The sequence below is a fragment of the Branchiostoma lanceolatum genome, chromosome 19, assembly GCF_035083965.1.
Source record: "Branchiostoma lanceolatum isolate klBraLanc5 chromosome 19, klBraLanc5.hap2, whole genome shotgun sequence".
Lineage (NCBI taxonomy): Eukaryota > Metazoa > Chordata > Leptocardii > Amphioxiformes > Branchiostomatidae > Branchiostoma > Branchiostoma lanceolatum.
This window is the reverse complement of record NC_089740.1, coordinates 14492294-14511995: the sequence shown is the minus strand read 5'-3', so window position 1 is coordinate 14511995 and position 19702 is coordinate 14492294. Positions and strand designations below refer to the sequence as shown.

General features: G+C 45.1%; 1 protein-coding gene across 1 annotated transcript; it reads left to right on the top strand.

Annotated features, from left to right (window-relative positions):
• Positions 1 to 1328: 1328 nt before the first annotated feature.
• Positions 1329 to 19494, top strand: LOC136425179 (uncharacterized). The gene is made up of 20 exons (XM_066413976.1): positions 1329 to 1713; positions 5663 to 5838; positions 6004 to 6120; positions 6936 to 7107; positions 7452 to 7549; positions 7933 to 8163; positions 8634 to 8772; positions 9567 to 9736; positions 10547 to 10654; positions 11331 to 11496; positions 13286 to 13318; positions 13468 to 13500; positions 13543 to 13575; positions 13703 to 13735; positions 13938 to 13970; positions 14247 to 14459; positions 15731 to 15906; positions 17459 to 17614; positions 18516 to 18684; positions 19292 to 19494. The coding sequence occupies exons 1-20, from the start codon at positions 1521 to 1523 to the stop codon at positions 19492 to 19494; spliced, it is 2652 nt and encodes an 883-aa protein (XP_066270073.1). The 5' UTR covers positions 1329 to 1520.
• The last annotated feature ends 208 nt before the right edge of the window (positions 19495 to 19702 follow it).

Here is a 19702-nt window from a genome sequence, read left to right as displayed (position 1 = left end):
CAGTGTGTTAAGTGAAGATAATATATTTTGTAACCGAGGCACTGTCAAGTCCTGGTGACTACAGCAATGCTAGTTGTACTTAATATAAGTAACACGGTCAACTTTTTATAAAGAAGCATATTTTCAAGGGTGACAGGTTGAACTCTGATACGCCAACACTATAACAATTGAAACTGATGTCGAAACACAGTAATAATATAAAAAGGTCCTATATGGACATGTATGTTTTTTTTCGTATTATAGGTAGCCGGGTTTAAAGGATTGTATAGTCTGTAGCGTCTTTTTGAAAGCTATTTATTTATAGCTGTGTGTGCGTACGTTCTAACAAATATTTTTGGAGAACGATATTTGGATTACAGGATACAAACAGTTATATTTAAAATAAAAAGTACGTAGCTTTTATGAACAATTAGGATAGCCTTTTATATGTACATGCAGGTTATGGATGAAATGTGGCCTCTTTACGTATTGCATTTTGACCTAAACCATTGCAAGATTAGAAGTACAAGTTTTACATACTAGATAGAGCTTAGGATGTCAAAGCTTGAGTGTATGTTTATACTATTTGTGTGCTTTGAACGATTATTGAACATTCCACAAGGTTCATACGATCTACTTGTTGTATGCAATAAAGTTTTTATGGCTGGATTTTCAATTGTCAATTCATATATACATTAACAGTGAATAGACGAAGATAGATAGACAAAAAATAACAGATAGATAGATAGATAGATAGATAGATAGATAGATAGATAGATAGATAGATAGATAGATAGATAGATAGAGGGAAATATATGCATGGTTGCGTCCCCGCAAGCTTGTCTCTATTATACAAGCGGCTAACGATGTCGAGAAAAGCATGGATCGTAATTATATTTTACCACAAAAAAGTCAAGTATCCATCCGCCATGGGGAGTTGCGTAACGCACTGATTGCCAGCGATGCACTCGTTTGTGTGAAAACAGTTTTTGCTAAGGACAGAAGCAACAGAAGGTCTTTCGGTACCGAATAGCGATCTGTACCGTACGTTTGAGTAAGTTATTTTTCCACAAGACAATCTGTGGGCCACACGGGAAAAAGCACTGATCTGATTTCAAGCAAAGAGTAAACTAGATTGTGAAAAGCTTCAACACGTAGAGAACACAACAGTAAAAGCGATACAGATTACCCTAGCGGAAAATTTGCCTGGTGCCCCCCACCACATCGAAGGATGCCTTGCCCGGAACTATATTTTACATCCAACAAGTCATGTATCAATCCGCAAATGGGCGTGGTGAAATAAACAAGTAGCCACAGATATACACATGTGTACCATTTGTATGGAAAGAGTTTCGGCTAATGACATCAGTGACCCTATGCGTCTTTTGGGACTTGACGCTCAGTTGAGATAGGAAAGGTTTCCAGTTATCTTTCCACTAGACAATCTGTAAGCCACAAGGGAAACGGTGGTGATCTGATCTTCAAGCAAAGTGTAAACTAATTTGTCGAACGCTTTTGAGTTGCTTCACCACGGCTAGAACATGACTGCGAAAGTGATACTCGTTGCCCTGACCGTGCTGTCTCTGGCGTATCCCTCGGCATCGGATGGCTCCCCGTGCGAGGAGGTTGTAGAGAAGGTCCGTAACGGAACCGCGTCGGGAACGAGCGACTTCACACCGCTGGTGGAACTGAGGGAAGCCATTGTCCTCACACTGGGGTTCGGCTTGTTTGCAGGTGAGGACGTGTCGTTTGTTTGTTTGTTGTTTGAATTTCGAGGGGATGTGCTGAAGAAGTGTAATATAGCGTATATTGAAATTTGTGTGTAGATAGAGGACTCCCCTAGCTTTCTGACAAAGGTACCCGTGCATGACACGGGTGTATGACTAATCTCGTACAAGGCAGTGCAAGACGGCACTAGGCTCTCCATTGTCTAATCTTGAAGTTGTTGAGAAACGTATAAAATTAGGAACACAGTATGTTAGACAAGACAGACAGACTTGAGGAATAGAGAGGAGAGAACATGTGAGTGTGGAATAAAGATCGTTTCTCGGCCACGGCAACAACTGGAGTCTGTCTGCACTTTCCATCGGACGGCCTCTCTCTGCTATTTCCTTACACTGGGTTTAGAGGCTGACGGCATGGGGAAGGTCATGCAGGACCGAAACCTCTGGGCTGCGCTGCCATGGTCTTACGGGTCTCATATGAAGTGTGGCACCCGACATACGTCAAGATAAGTTAGTAATTTCATACCCGGTAAACCGCCACGTAACACTGATTGCTTAAGCTATCAAAGCACAAAACAACAGGAAAGAATGCATATCACAATTAGATTCATAGTTTTTGCGGGAAAAGTGTTGTTGTGCTGCTCGCTTTGGGTTTTACTTGTAGGTTTGGGCATGCTTGATCATTGCTTGTTAGTTTGTTTGTTGGCACTGCATTGCATTGGGCCGTATCTTCAAGCTGCTTTGATTTATATTTGTTTTATGAATTTAAAAATCGACTGCCTAAAACCATACGGTCTAACGAAAAATGCCAACTTTTACAAATCCCTCCATGCGTAAAGTATCGACCAAATCTTTTAACTGCTTTGATTTTTAAATAGTTTATGCTGTTTTATGTGTCTTCTTTAATTGGCTACCATATGGTCTGATATCACAGAGCACATCTTTAAAAAACAATGTAACGGGGGATAGCATACATGTACATGCGTTACTTACTTATTACTTGTTACATAAGGCAGGCAGATAATTATATCATAACGTCGTGTCCATGGCATATGGCAAGGAGGAAACGTGAGCTATAGTGCTAGGTACCATAGAATGAAAACACACAGATTGGTTTCACCGGCACCTGTTTGCTTTTATGAAAATTACAAAGACAGAAATGTTTCCGTATTCGACTTTGTTCCTCTGAGTCTTTGGCTTTTCTTTTCTAATTTTGGATATTTAGTCTTCTTTGCCACCGTTCACACCTCAGTAGATAACATTGGGACGAACAAACGTATCGCGTAAATGTGTTAACAAATATAAGTCAGGTATGAACGTTATATCAATGCATAGTTTCTTATTCCTTTCTGGGAACATGGAATGATGATATCGTGAAGAAAAAGGTTTGTTGGCATAAACATGGTTACAAAAGACATGACGTAATCTGATGTTTATTGAAAAACATGACGGCCAGCTAAGTTTTCGCTATAAATGGCCTGTATTACGCGTACATATATGCCATCTAACGATGTCCTTTCATATATAAAAAGGACGTATGTAGCGTATGTAGGTTAGATGCCTCATGATTATATCTTCAACAGCAAAATCAAACAGGGTAACATTGCCTAATTGTTTCTTCTTCTATAGAATGGTCTGTATTACATATACGCCATCTATTGATATCCTTTCAAATATACAAAGGTCTTTCGGCGTAGGAAGCTTCGATCGAGTAATGCCTCACGATAACATATCCGGCAAAATTTGTCAGGAATTTTTTTTTTCCATTTTTCCGCACGAGACGATGTATCTTCGCTCTAGAAGCCCTTGGGCCACACAACTTTGTGCAATCACTACAGCAGGGGGCTAGTCCACTGATAGTGGCATGTGTTTAACTACCACACTCTTTCCCAAATGCTGAGTGCTAAGCAGAGAATGTAGCATGTACCATTTTTAAAGTGTTTGGTATAACTCCAACAACTAAGCCATTGCACAGGTCCACTTTTTTTTCTATGAATGGTCTATATCACGCCAACTAGGCTTCCTTTCAACGCCGGAGGGTGTTTGACGTAATAGGAAGTATAGAAGGTGTTACGACATACGATTACAAGATTATCGCTCATAACACCTATAAAACCTTTTATGAATAACACGTTTTAGACCTCGTGCAGTGCATCTAATGTGATGTGATAATCCTATGGGATATTACAGTAATAAGTATAGCGCTAAGTTGGTATGAGGGCGTCGTACCATTCATAGCCTCCAAAACAGGCTCCAAAGTCGTCTTCATATTGGCTGGGATTACACGCGCGTTTTTGTCATCACTTAAGTCGACTCCGAGTTGATTTCAAGTCGCCCCGGCGACTTAAAGTGGACTCCGTAAACGCTTATGCAAACCCGGCCATAGTCTAAGTTTCTATGTGATTGCGTCACGCTTTCTGAATCTGAACTGGTCGAAAGGTATAACAATCATTCTGTGTAACACACTAGCTGATAGACCGGTAAGGCATTGTCATGTCTGTCAAAACGCAGGTACGGAAAAAAAAGCGCACGAACAAATGCATAACTTTGACGGCAATTATCAGCACTCTTACTTGGTTGAACTACTACTCCATTAACAGCTATATCACTCTATTGCTGCCTAGGTTTGGTAGCTTCCTTACTTCGCCAATGTTCTTAAAAAACAAACTGCAAAATTAAAACAACTGCAGTAGAGTCTGCTATGGATACTGCGCCATGCTATACGTAATGTGCGCGTTAATCTCTATGCAGGAAGTGTCATATAAGCAGCTTAGATGATCTAAAGTGTATCCATTAAGAGATCATCTCGTGTTTGTCGTTAATCCGAAGTAAATCAGCAGATTTCCTGTACTTAACCTACAAATGCAGGTGGAAATGTTGTGCTTACAAGGCACCTCTGGCCCCTTAACTGCTCCTTAAATCGTTAAAAAAATTTCAAGGGCATGCCTCCTTAAGTAACTGGAGAACTCTGATCCACTCACACCGGGGCATGTGCTACTATTTTTCGAAAGATGTAGTGGTTTTCTTTACGTGCTTAAGGTGTGACTGTCCGTAAACACGAGACCTCCATATCCTATAGGTATTACCTAATTGCAATCAGTCGGTTTGCTTCGTTGATGAAAGTTAGACATCTAGTAAGATACGCCAAAAATAATTACTCAAGCAACTGGATAAGATTTTGAAACAGTCAGACGTTTCATACGGCATCCACTGTCTTTCGTCAGTGACTAACGATAGGACTGAGAACACAAGGTTTTATACCAAAACTCTGAATAGATATGTTAATAAGGTTAAGACATTAGGATGTCTTGAAGTAGTCTTTAAAAGAAGATTAATTCAAGACAAATGTCGGTGTGATTGTTTGTTAGTTCGTCCTGGCGGGTGCCTGCAACTGTTGGGCAGCCTGAAAAGGATGTACGGGGGGGGGGGGGGGGGTGTTTAAGACTATTTGGAGAATGACATGTTTGGTTTAATTTGGCTCTACTCCAGACGGAAAGTGATGACTCATAACTACACACACACAGCTATGTCTTGGCATTAGGTTTACATGCTTAGAGCTTGCTATCATTTGACGGGTGCAATGGCCGAGTGGGTAGAGTGTTCGCCTCGCCTACGGTAGGTCGTGAGTTCGAACCCCGGCCGGGTCACACCAACGACTCTAAAAATGGTACATACTGCTTTCTTTGCTTAGCGCTCAGCATTTGGGAAAGAGTATGGAAGTTAAACACACACCACTACCAGCGGACTAGCCCCCTGCTGTAGTGACTTGCACAAAGTTGTGTGTGTCCCAAGGGCTGTGGAACCGGAGATGGGCGCCGCCTTATGCACCTTCGGTGCGGAAAGGACTTTTTTAATCATTTGTGCCACAGCTGTACAATGGGAATGATCATCGTTCTTTGAAAGTCGCTTTCAATTTTCAGGGGCATGAACTTTTTTTCACATTTTTTTTTAAATTTCAGGATTAGTGGCGTATGTCTTCAACCTGGTTCGGAAGTACGTGTTTCATGACCAGAACGACCTAGACACGGCGTTCGACGCGGGGGGTCAGGTGTCCGTGGGTCTGACGGCGACAACCATCGTGTCACAGTGGACTTGGGCGGCTACGCTTCTGCAGTCATGTACCGTGGCTAGTAAGGTAACAATGGAACACTCTTGTAAACCTGCTCTCTGTACGGTACGTGGTATTGTTGAAATAAGTTTTAAAAAACTTGAGTGCAGTACCACATTGTCCTTGTCTTTCCAAAGGCAGAAGAGAGAAAATAAATAGATAAATAGATAAAATAATTCTATTCAATTCCAGTTCGGCATCAGTGGACCGTTCTGGTATGCGGCCGGCGCCTCCGTGCAGATTATCGTCTTCGCCATTTTATCCGTGGAGCTGAAGATGAAGGCACCAGGAGCCAAGACGTACCTACAGGTACATGTGTTTCCTTACAGCACCTTAAAGATATGCATACGTTCTTGTGCTCGCATGTGCACTGTCCAATGGGTATAAAGCTACTCAACGTAAAACATGAGGCTTTGCACCACGCAGCAGTGATTGGTTGTACCACATTGGACGACTTGTCACATCTACATATTTCGCAAAGCTAACTCCGGCTTATATGTTGTTTATGATCATACTATGCCGAGGACCATACCGTATTTGGTGATAATACATTCCACTCAATATCAGTTCTAGAAGATTGATTGCCCCCAGTCATGTATTGATAGTCCGGTCGTTCGTTCCTTAGCTCCTTCATACCCCTATCTATCAATACAACACTCCCTGCCACGAGTGATCAGAGCCCATTTTATTTCCCTGTGCTGTTGTTATTTATTTGTTTGTTTGTTTATTTGTAGGTGATCAAGGCCCGTTTCGGCGCGAAGGCGCACATCGTGTACTGCGTGTTCGCGCTGCTGACGAACGTCCTGGTCACCACTCTGCTGATGTTGTTTATTTATTTATTTGTTTGTTTGTTTGTTTGTTTTAGGTGATCAAGGCCCGGTTCGGTGCGAAGGCGCACATCGTGTACTGCGTGTTCGCGCTGCTGACTAACGTCCTGGTCACCACCATGTATCTATTGTGTTATTATTTATTTATTTGTTTGTTTGTTTATTTGTAGGTGATCAAGGCCCGTTTCGGTGCGAAGGCGCACATCGTGTACTGCGTGTTCGCGCTGCTGACGAGCCTCCTGGTCACCTCCATGTATCTATTGTGCTATTATTCATTTATTTGTTTGTTTGTTTTAGGTGATCAAGGCCCGGTTCGGTGCGAAGGCGCACATCGTGTACTGCGTGTTCGCACTGCTGACGAACGTCCTGGTCACCACCATGCTGATGCTGGGCGGGATCGCCTCCATGACCAGCCTGGTCAACGGGCTGACCACCGAGATGGCGGCGATCTGTTTGGCGGCTGTCATAGGTAAAGCCCCCCTCCCCTCTCACTGGACACGCGACACGCTGGCGGCGTCGCTGCGGCCAATCGAATTGACAAAGCACTCAGCGAATTTCATCGACAAAAAAACGAATCGTTTTAAGCTTTGTGGGTTTTGTTTTGCTGTCATAGGAGAGCATATTGCGTAGAGTTTTGAAACTAAGACATCCTGTTGTGAGTTTGTCAATACTTGGTATTCACCATGTGTCGTACAGTACAGTTTTTTTTAGAGTTTACCTAAAACCTTGGGACAGAAGAGCTTGGTCGATGTTTGTTGCCGAGCAATTCAACCCTGCTAGAGGTGGGTGTCTAAATGTTTTGTTATGTTCCAGGTACTTACACGTTGATCGGCGGACTCGGTGCGACCTTCTACGTGTCGTACTTCAACACAGCCCTGATCTTCGGCGTCCTCATCACCATCCTGTGGAAGGTAAGAACGAGGGTACCTCATCATTTTTGGCACATAACATATAACATGATATAGCATAGCATAACAAACCATTGCAAATCATAACATTAGGTAACATAACATAAGAAAGCATGGAATAACATAACGCAACGTAACATGACACAACATAGTTTATTGCATAAAAATCCAGCCCAATGACAGGAAACATACTTCTATTCAATGCCACTACTACTGCTAATACTACTACTACTACTTCTAGTGCTAATACTTCTTCTACTTCTATTACAGTACTACTGCTACAACTGCAACAACTACTACTATTACTACTACTACTACCACTGATACTACGATTACTACCACTACTGCTATTACGGAGAGAGCATGTTGATTTTTTTTGTGTTCAGGTTTATTCCGATGACGTCACCAGCCAGCAGAACCCCCTGGGCGATGTGGGGACGGTGTACGACCTGCTGACGTGCAGCAGCGGACCGCCCGGGAACCGGGAGGAGAGTTACCTCACCTTCTTCTCCTCTGGTGGCCTCATGTTCGGCGTCATCAACATCATCGGCAACTTCGGAGCCGTCTTCTGCGACCAGTCGTACTGGCAGAGCACTGTGGCTGCGAGACCGCTGGAGGTTAGTGGTGCTAGATATCGCAGGTCATTGGAAAAGGTAGAGGAATAAGCTTTCAAAAGAATGAATGTGGTTTAGAAAGAAGTACCCTGGCTGCAAGACAACTGGAGGTTAGTACTGATAGACAATACGATGTCCAAAATATGTATGTTACTTACGACAAAATACATAACAGGTACCTGATGTTCTTTGTTAGCCACATCATCGTCAACTTCAGTGCTGGAAAACACACACAATACACATGGGTAAACTTCAACTATAATTGCCACAAAGTCGCAATCATTCAAAACTACTAAAAATCCACATGCATGTCTATGACTTAAAGGTTGATATAACACAACAATATTGTACCTCTGTCTTTTATCACGTACCCAGAACGCAATGTGCCAATGATACTCTTACGTTCTGGTGACGTACTCTATCACACATGCATTCAGCCCAGAACTCTTTGACTTTCTCTTTCTCTCCCGCAGGGCGTGTGGGGGTTCATCTCCGGCGGCCTGACGTGGTTCGCCATCCCCTTCTCCATGGCAACCACCGTGGGGCTGGCCTACGTGGCGCTCGGCACCGTCAGCGGGGAGGCGCTGCTGTCAGCCGAGGACGTGGACAAAGGTGGGCGAGATTCCTACAAACACAAGCCACTTTTTAGTTTATTACATTTGCCGAGGTTATGTTTTCGTCAGCGTTCGTGTGTGTGTGTGTGTGTGTGTCTGTAAACACGAAAAGTCAAGAAGGCCTAGATGGATTGTTTTCATACTTGATATGTGGGTAGGTCTTCTTGAGTCCTAAAAATGATCAGATTTTGGGCCCCCTAGTGGCTTGCTATGGTAATGCAGCAGAACATTCGTTGTCTCGTGTTATGGACATGCTATGGTCATGACTTTTGAGTGATATATGGTGGATATATAGCTCTTGAGAGGAAGAGTAAGTCGTGTAAGTTTGGGCCTCCTAGTTTCCTTCAGTTTTCTATAAGGTACTACAGCGCCTGAATACAGATAATAGTAGTCTAGACTACTGACAGTTGGGGCTGGGTAAAAAAGTGGGGGAGCTTCCTACAAACACAACCCACTTTTTAGTTCATTTCCTTTAGTTTGCTTCAAGGTCAGGTCAACATTTCGTTGATGATGCCCATAATCTGTTACCAGTAAAAATAATTCTATGTGGATACCTCGTCCCCAGGTTTGGTGGCCTCTGTTGCAGTCCACCGGCTGATGGGCCACACGGGCCAGGATATAGTCCTGCTGAGGATCCTCATGAGTCACTACTATAGTGTTAAAGTAGCCGTTTTACCTCGTTCCCAGGTTTGGTGGCCCCTGTCGTAGTCCACCGGCTGATGGGCCAGGGTATAGTCCTGCTCGTCAATAGTGTTGTACATGTAGCTTTGATAGTTTTAACCTTGTTCCCAGGTTTGGTGGCCCCTGTTGTAGTCCACCGGCTGATGGGCCACACGGGCCAGGTCATCGTGCTGCTGATGATCCTCATGGCCGTCATGTCCACCGGGTCGGCTGAGATCATCGCCGTCACCTCCATCATCGTCTACGACATCCTCAAGGACTACGTCTGCATCTTCAGAAAGGTAAAAACAAATCTTTAAGAACTGTATATATATCTTTAAAAACTATACATGTCTCGAAAGCTAAAACAGCTTTCCGAATTTTGCGCATGTTTTGAAAGGTAAGACATCGATCTTTCATAACTATAAATCTTCCGAAATATAAAACATATTTCAGAACCGTATGTTTTCTGAAAGGGAAGCCATCTTTAGGAACTACATCTACATCTTTAAAAGGCAGCATTCCTTCAGGAACTACATATACATCTTTTGAAAATTGAAAAATCTTCAAGGACTATGTTGGCATTTTCCGGTAGATGAGAACAATGATTATCGTAACAGCAAAGAATGCCCGGCTAGATCCACAGAAAACTGTGATAATCCTCAAGAAAGGCTTTCTAAACAAAAATTCATGCGTTAGTCAGTGTTTAAGATACGGAATACACCTGTCAAGCCTACGATATTGTTACATTAAGTAGTTGTTATAATAATTAACTATCTACAGGGCAGACTGTATCTCGTTGTATAGTAAGGTTCGTATGATTCTGATATATATTGAATCTGCTGCACCGTTTAGAACCTGTCCGTAATTACCTTCGCCAAGAAGGTTATGCAGAGGGTAGCGTTTGTTTGTGTGTGTGTAACGTACAGCATAACTCGAGAAGGCTTGGATGGATTGTCTTGATATTTGGTAGGTGGGTAGGTCTTGATGAGACATGGAAATGATTAGATTTTTGGTCCCCTAGCGGCTTGTTCTGATATATATTGAATCTGCTGCACCGTTTAAAACCTGTCCGTAATTCTGATATATATTGAATCTGCTGCACCGTTTAGAACCTGTCCGACAGCGCCTGTACCCTGTGTGGGAAGAGACGAGCCCGGATCTTCCGTCAGGCCGACAAGTGTCAGTGCAAGCCTGTGGCTACCTGCAAACGCTGCAAGGTTTGTGTGCCTCCTGGTCACCCCCTCTCTCTGGTTGTCTCTCCTTCTCTCTGTTTTCTCTCCCTCCCTCTCTCTCCGTCTCTTTTGCTGCCTTTTTCTCTGCCCTCTGTCTCTCACTGTCTCTCTCCTTCTCTCTCCGTCTTTCTCTGCCTCTGCCCTCTCTGTCAGTCTGTCTTATTTTATCTATCTGTCTTCCCTCTTCTCTCTCTGCCTCTGCCTTTCTCTCTACCCTCTCTTTCTCTGTAGGTTTGTCTCTCGTTCTATCTCTCTCTGAAGAAGAACTGATATAGAAAGAAATGAAAAAAGGACTCTCTCACCAGGAGATGGAATAAGAGAAGCTTTGGACCGCATATCTGGCCTACTATTATTGATATGATGATGAGCAACACGTCAACTCCTAGCCTAGGCACGTAGGCATGCATAGACTCACTCTTGACATCTTCATTTACTGAATAAAAGGACTCTTTGTACACAACCAATTCATTCAACGGATGTTTCAGTGACCGTCTGTCACCTTCCTCATGGAAATTCGGACTGGTTCATATTGCCCTGGGGAAGATAGATTGTCAACGTTGGTTGCATAAAAGACTTGGTTGTGTACAAAGTCAAATAGTCTTTTTATTCGGTGACTTACTAACCTGATGAAACTATACACTATTTTCTGTTATGTCTTTAGGAGGAGGCAGCTAAGTCGGAGATCGGCTGGGAGTACTGGCTGTACAGCTGCCCCACCCACGGCGCCTACCGAAACTACCTGAACCTGCTGCTCAGCAGGAAGAACTGGTACATCGTGGTGGTGACGGCGGCCACTGTTCCACTCGTTCTGATGGCAAATGCGGCAGGTTTGTTTGTTTGTATGTTTACGCTTACCGGAACTACCTGAACCTGCTGCTCAGCAGGAAGAACTGGTACATCGTGGTGGTGACGGCGTCCACTGTTCCACTCGTTCTGATGGCAAATGCGGCAGGTTTGTTTGTTTGTATGTTTACGCTTACCGGAACTACCTGAACCTGCTGCTCAGCAGGAAGAACTGGTACATCGTGGTGGTGACGGCGGCCACTGTTCCACTAGTTCTGATGGCAAATGCGGCAGGTTTGTTTGTTTGTTTGTTTGTTTGTATGTTTACGCTTACCGGAACTACCTGAACCTGCTGCTCAGCAGGAAGAACTGGTACATCGTGGTGGTGACGGCGTCCACTGTTCCACTAGTCCTGATGGCAAATGCTGCAGGTTTGTTTGTTTGTTTGTTTGTTTGTTTGTTTGTTTGTTTGTACCGGAACTACCTGAACCTGCTGCTCAGCAGGAAGAACTGGTACATCGTGGTGGTGACGGCGGCCACTGTTCCACTAGTCCTGATGGCAAATGCTGCAGGTTTGTTTGTTTGTTTGTTTGTTTGTTTGTTTGTTTGTACCGGAACTACCTGAACCTGCTGCTCAGCAGGAAGAACTGGTACATCGTCGTGGTGACGGCGGCCACGGTTCCACTAGTCCTGATGGCAAATGCAGCAGGTCTGTTTGTTTGTTTGCTTGTTTGTTTGTTTGTTTGTACCGGAACTACCTGAACCTACTGCTCAGCAGGAAGAACTGGTACATCGTGGTGGTGACGGCGTCCACTGTTCCACTAGTTCTGATGGCAAATGCTGCAGGTTTGTTTGTTTGTTTGTTTGTTTGTTTGTTTGTTTGTACCGGAACTACCTGAACCTGCTGCTCAGCAGGAAGAACTGGTACATCGTGGTGGTGACGGCGTCCACTGTTCCACTAGTTCTGATGGCAAATGCTGCAGGTCTGTTTGTTTGTTTGTTTGTTTGCTTGTTTGTATCCTCGTGTGTTTGATTCTGCCCAAAGCTGTGCCCTCCTGTGGCCCAAAGCTGTGCCCTCCTGTGGCCGGTCAACCACTCTGGCAAACATACCCCCTATTCCGCCCCGTTTCTACAATTTTTCTGAGTCCGCAGAGAAGTCTGCTGGAAAATAAGGAGATTGGACGACGGGTGGTATAGACTTCTGGCCACCTTTGACCTTCTCTTGACGTCATACATGTTTCGGGGAGGTCACGAGGCAAAAGTGAATATCGGACGAAGATAAGAATGACGGTTAAAAGCGGTTTGTATTGGGACAAACTTGTAGCTATAATTGTGCTCAGTGTTCAGTTTCGTTTTCCCTGGCTGAACGTATGACGAAAGGTACTGGCTGCTACCTGAAGCGTCTGATCGTCTTCTAAATCTATGTGCAGTTCCTTGGGGAACTGTTACTTTACGCATGCTCAGTGTTCGTTGTCGTTTTATCTTATCATACATCTGAGGTGCAGCCAGTAGGTACCCATCTGAGTAAAGAGGCTGCTGTTGAGCCTTTCAACGTGCTTGAGGCACCTCTTTGATCACCGGACCCCATCTTACATCCCTTCCGAAAGACGAACCCAGCTCTAACCAGGATGCCCTTCCCGGATTCAAACCTGGCTAATCCAGTTACCAACTAATTGGAACCAGGAGCTCAACTATAAGGCTGTTACCAGTTGAGCTACACGGGCATCCTTAAAGTCAGTGATTTTTTTTACTGCAGGACTGAACCTGGGCTGGCTGTACTTGTTCATGGGTATGCTGATCGGAGTTTAATGTTGAGTGTGTTTTCCCATGTAGGACTGAACCTGGGTTGGCTGTACCTGTTCATGGGTGTGCTGATCGGAGTTTAAATGTTGAGTGTGTTTTCCTCCATACAGGACTGAATCTAGGTTGGCTGTACCTGTTCATGGGTGTAGGTTGGCTGTACCTGTTCATGGGTGTGCTTATCGGAGTTTAAATTTTGAGTGTGTTTTCCACAGGGCTGAACCTGGGCTGGCTGTACCTGTTCATGGGTGTGCTGATCGGAGTTTAAATGTTGAGTGTGTTTTCCACAGGACTGAACCTGGGATGGCTGTACCTGTTCATGGGTGTGCTGATCGGAGTTTAAATGTTGAGTGTGTTTTCCCACATACAGGGCTGGACCTAGGATGGCTGTACCTGTTCATGGGTGTGCTGATCGGATTTTAAATTTTGAGTGTGTTTTCCTCCATACAGGACTGAACCTGGGATGGCTGTACCTGTTCATGGGTGTGCTGATCGGAGTTTAAATGTTGAGTGTGTTTTCCTCCATACAGGACTGAACCTGGGATGGCTGTACTTGTTCATGGGTGTGCTGATCGGAGTTTAAATGTTGAGTGTGTTTTCCCACATACAGGACTGAACCTGGGTTGGCTGTACCTGTTCATGGGTGTGCTGATCGGGGTTTAAATGTTGAGTGTGTTTTCCACAGGGCTGAACCTGGGTTGGCTGTACCTGTTCATGGGTGTGCTGATCGGAGTTTAAATGTTGAGTGTGTTTTCCACAGGGCTGAACCTGGGCTAGCTGCACCTGTTCCTGGGTGTGCTGATCTGGGTTAAAATGTTGAGTGTGTTTTCCACATGCGGGTCTGAACCTGGGTTGGCTGTACCTGTTCATGGGTGTGCTGATCGGGGTTAAAACGTTGAGTGTGTTTTCCACAGGGATGAACCTAGGATGGCTGTACCTGTTCATGGGTGTGCTGATCGGAGTTTAAATGTTGAGTGTGTTTTCCCACATACAGGGCTGAACCTGGGCTGGCTGTACCTGTTCATGGGTGTGCTCATCGGGGCCGCGGTCATCCCCATCAGCATGGCTCTGTTCTGGGCGCGCACCACGGCGGCGGGAATGATCGCGGGGGCGACGGTCGGCAGCGCGCTGGCCCTGGTCTCCTGGTTGGCCGTGGCCGCGACGCTGCCTGGTGGGCTGATGGGCGGAAACTTCATCAAAAATACTGGTAGGAGGTTTTGACGGTCTGGTTTATAAACATGAGGTCGCCTTAATCTTTACCCTGGATATACATACGAACTTCACGTTAGATATAACATGAACTCTAAATCCTAACGAAATATCCACATAACATAACATTGCACTGCCAGTGGCGGCGGCACAGCCCCACCCCCATCAACCTTAAATCCCTGTATCCTGTATCCTTGATCAGATGCCATTAAACTCAGCTCAGTTTATTAGAAAATTCTGCCCCTCAAAACGCAGGAAGTAGCGTGTCATAGGGTCAAGATTTCAATAATTTCGAGGGGAACATGCTTCAGATTGCTTTGGCGCTAAAGATAGTGAAAATATGACCCCCACACGTATTAATTATATATTCGCAAATTTTCAAGTGACCAGAATTACTTTCTTGTTTATCGTTAAGCCATTATTCCATTTTTGATTCCGCCTCAAACTTCCAACCCTTGAACACCGCCGTAAGAGAGGTGACATGATACAGGTGTTCAAGTTCGTGAAAGGATTTGACCGTGTCAACCCAAGCCGCCTGTTCAACTTCAATGTTGACAGACGCACCAGAGGCCACCCCTACAAGATGGTCAAACCTCAAGCTAAGAAGCCGGCCAGGTCGAACTGCTTCAGTGTCAGGTCTGTCAACTCATGGAACAGCCTCCCTGCGGATGTTGTAGCTGCCGAAGCTGTGAACACTTTCAAATCAAAATTGGACAACCACTGGAGGGGACTGGAATACTCACCCAGCCCAACATAAACTCTCATTACAAACTCTGAACTCTAAGTTACGAGTCGAAGCTTAAGACGCGGATCTCATAGGCAATATGCCTCCTATATATATATGGCCTCCGTCGGTCAGTATTGACCATGGTAAAATCCTAATTCACAACAGCCCTACAGCATCGACTATGGCTTATCCTTCATCTCTCTCTAGATCTTGCAAAATTACAAATTCTTTCTTGATGTTCCCCACCCCCTGCATTTGGGGTGGGGGGCTATGTAAATTGTCTGAGAGGCATCCCCAGCTGACTCCTCAAGGCTGAGTCCAGGTAGGCCATCTGGTGCTTTATACTTTACATTTACATTTATGTTATGTATAAATACATGCTAAGGCTATTTGTGAAACTTATGATGTACTTACAGGTTATATATACATATGTCAAACTAGCCTAGTCAGCAAAACAGCCATGACAAATTAGTCCCTACTTACTACCTATCCGAACACTATGTTATGTTTTGTTATGTTATGTTATGTTATGTTATTTCCAGGAGACCAGTTGAGCATGATCGTGGGGAACCTGGTGAGCATCCTGTCGGGCGGCGCGGTGTGCGCGTGCGTCAGCCTGGCCGGCAGCTTCCGCGCCCCGAGCATGGAGCTGGAGGAGGAGTGGGAGAAAACCCGCAGTCTGGACAACCCGCTCAAACCATGGGGACCCACTTATCAGGTTAGTAACCTTCCAACCAACAACCCGCTCAAACCATGGGGACCCACTTATCAGGTTAGTAACCTTCCAACCAACAACCCACTCAAACCATGGGGACCCACTTATCAGGTGAGCAACGTGATAAACCATGGGGACCCACTTATCAGGTTAGTGACGTGATAAAACCATGGGGACCCACTTATCAGGTTAGCAACCTTCCAACCAACAACCCGCTCAAACCATGGGGACCCACTTATCAGGTTAGTAACGTGATAAAACCATGGGGACCCACTTATCAGGTTAGTAACGTGATAAAACATTAGAACCCGGCCGTCTTTCCTCAGCCAATCAGGAGCGTGCATTTCTTGTGACTAAATCCACATAGTGTGGCCTCCCAAGGGGTAGGGGTGTTCTAAGTAACGAATAAATTGACTAAGTTGGAGACGCCCACCAGTAGGTGAAGTTCCATCAACCTGATTGGATAAAATTGTGGGCGTCTCCAACTTAGTCAATTTATTCGTTACTTAGTACACCCCTACCCCTTGGGAGACCACCAGGGCCTGACCACTTATCAGGTTAGTAACGTGATAAAACCATGGGGACCCACTTATCAGGTTAGTGACGTGATAAAACCATGGGGACCCACTTATCAGGTTAGTAACGTGATAAAACCATGGGGACCCACTTATCAGGTTAGTGACGAGATAAAACCATGGGGACCCACTTATCAGGTTAGTAACGTGATAAAACCATGGGGACCCACCTATCAGGTTAGTAACGTTATAAAACCATGGGGACCCACCTATCAGGTTAGTAACGTTATAAAACCATGGGGACCCACTTATCAGGTTAGTGACGTGATAAAACCAACCAACAACCCGCTCAAACCATGGGGACCCACTTATCAGGTTAGCTACCTTCCAACCAACAACCCGCTCAAACCATGGGGACCCACTTATCAGGTTAGCAACGTGATAAAACCATGGGGACCCACTTATCAAGTTAGTGACGTGATAAAACCAACCAACAACCCGCTCAAACCATGGGGACCCACCTATCAGGTTAGTAACGTGATAAAACTTTACCTTCCAACCAACAACCCGCTCAAACCATGGGAACCCACCTATCAGGTTAGTGACGTGATAAAACCATGGGGACCCACTTATCAGGTTAATGACGTGATAAAACCATGGGGACCCACTTATCAGGTTAGCAACCTGCATTGTCAGATTACCAAATCTTTCCAGCCGCTGTAAAGTAGCTTAGGAAATAGCGTTATGCTTTGTCCTCGATCTGAAGTAAACTGAGCTGGCAGCTAGAGGAATTCGACAAAACCCACAGTTTCGATAACCCGCTCAAACCGTGCGTGGGGACCCACATTGTTTTGCTGTTCATTTAGATCCCCATTAGTGAATAACATTAACTAATCTTCTTGTAGTCCATGAAATGAATTCGAAGTAAAAGAATGCAAATATACCAACTAAAATACCAGGTAGGTCGCGTTCGTATTCTAACCTTTAGCAGACTGACTCCCTAAAAGAAATATGTCTTTTTTTCGTCCAAATTTTACCAGAGCGCCTACAAGATGGAGTCGGCGAACAAGCTGAACGACCGGCCGACGTTCGCGGAGGTTCGGCGGTACTGCAGGAAGCCTCGCATCACAGCCCTCGCGGCGGGCACCGGCATCAGCCTGGTGCTGGTCATCCTCTGGCCTGCCGGCATGCTGGCGGTAAGCAGGGTAATCTTGTTTTCGGTGACGTAAATGCCTGGCTGCCTTCCATTGGAGAGAAAGGAAGACAGACAGAGAGAGAGAGTGTGAGATAGAGAAATAGCCCTGGCTGCGGGGACGGTCTGGCATTTAGGCGGTAAGCAGGATAGTCTTCTCTTAGTAGTAACGCGTATACTGTCTGTCCATCAAGTAATCGAGGTATTACCAAGAGAAAGAGAGAAAGAGATAGAGACAGTTTCCGAGAGAGGGAGAGAGAAAGGGGGAGAGAGAGACTGCCGCAAAAGGTCGCAGAGTCCGATCCAAGGGGGAAGGAGGTAGGCAGACCTATCTCCACCGGCCCGGATTCAAAGACGCCTGCTGCCAAAAGGGTTAATTTCTGCACGGGGAATGTCGCAGTGTCCGATCCTAGGGGGAAGGAGGTAGGCAGACCTATCCCCACCGGCCCGGATTCGAAGACGCCTGCTGCCGCTAGTGTGTTAGTGTTTCTGCGTGGGGAATGTCGCAGAGTCCGATCCAAGGGGGAAGGAGGTAGGCAGACCTATCTCCACCGGCCCGGATTCAAAGACGCCTGCTGCCGTTAGTGTGTTAGTGTTTCTGCGTGGGGAATGTCGCAGTGTCCGATCCAAGGGGGAAGGAGGTAGGCAGACCTATCTCCACCGGCCCGGATTCAAAGACGCCTGCTGCCGTTAGTGTGTTAGTGTTTCTGCACGGGGAATGTCGCAGAGTCCGATCCAAGGGGGAAGGAGGTAGGCAGACCTATCTCCACCGGCCCGGATTCAAAGACGCCTGCTGCCGCTTGTGTGTTAGTGTTTCTGCGTGGGGAATGTCGCAGAGTCCGATCCGATGCGAAATGTTATACTTGTCAACGATGACATTGAAGTTTTTCTTATATTGTTAAAAGGTCGGCGTCATGAATGGAGACCAGTTCCAACATTGGGTCAACGTGTCCCAGTCCTGGGCCTACATTGCAGCCGCTTTCCTCGTCATTGTACCATTGATCCAAGAGATTGTATCCATCCGCCGGCAATACGTCACCAACAAGTCTGCAGTTACAGACTGCAGTAATGAAGGTCAGTGTCGATCATTTATGATCATATTTGTCTCCGTATGAAACATACATAAGCTTTTCTTGGCATTCTAACCTGAAAAATGCATATTAAGACTAAAATTTGAAATAACACAGAATTTAGTAGTCTTTTCGTTTTGTTATGGCTGTTAAAGTAGTAGGCATTCATCAGTCTCGCACGACTATGTATAGTACAAATTCTACACAATGTACTCATTGTTCGTTTTTACACTTAAAACGTCTGAGTTCTGCGTCAAGTCTTTGTTTCTCTTCCCCCTGTTGCTGTTATGAGGTAGAGGTACTAATTTGTATATGTTAATTATTGGCGTCGTGTTGGCCTAAAGGTTAGGGTGTGTGGCCAAAAATCCAGGGGTTCTGGGTTCGAATTGTCTGACATGTCACCAAAGTTGTGCCTTTAGAAATGCATTCCAAACGACTTTAGTCACCCCGCCCATGTGTGAAAACGGTTGGGGAGGGAAAAGGCGGGGATAGACAGGCTGGGAGGGATCAGTTCCACCTTCTAATACCCTGCCCTAGACACAGTTGATAACAACCCACTGCCTCAAAAAAGCCATGAGACTTCTTTCACCATTTACCTTTATGTTCATTAGGTCAAAATATGGAGGAAGAGGACAACACAGTGGGCATCAGCTACATAGAAAAGACTATTCAAGACCCTCCACCTATCACAGTCGACATCGGCAGTGTTAAAGAAGCTGGTGGTTCAAACCAAGAAGGCGACAATCAAACGTTCGTCAAGAAGAACGTCACACCTGTAACTCAAGACGTTAACCGTCTTGGAGACGTCTTGTAGTTTTGAGAAAGTTGTCTTAAGACGTTCAACACTCTACTATCGGCTTCCAGGATTCAACTCGTGTTTGAAAAGTGGAAAATGAATGGCAAAACTGTTGACTTGCAATTGTTTACACGTTTTGTAATGTCTGTCTGTTAAACGTCACTCTAAGTCTAAGTACTTATAGGAAATGTGAATACCATCGACAACTCTCTCAACGTAGAGAGAG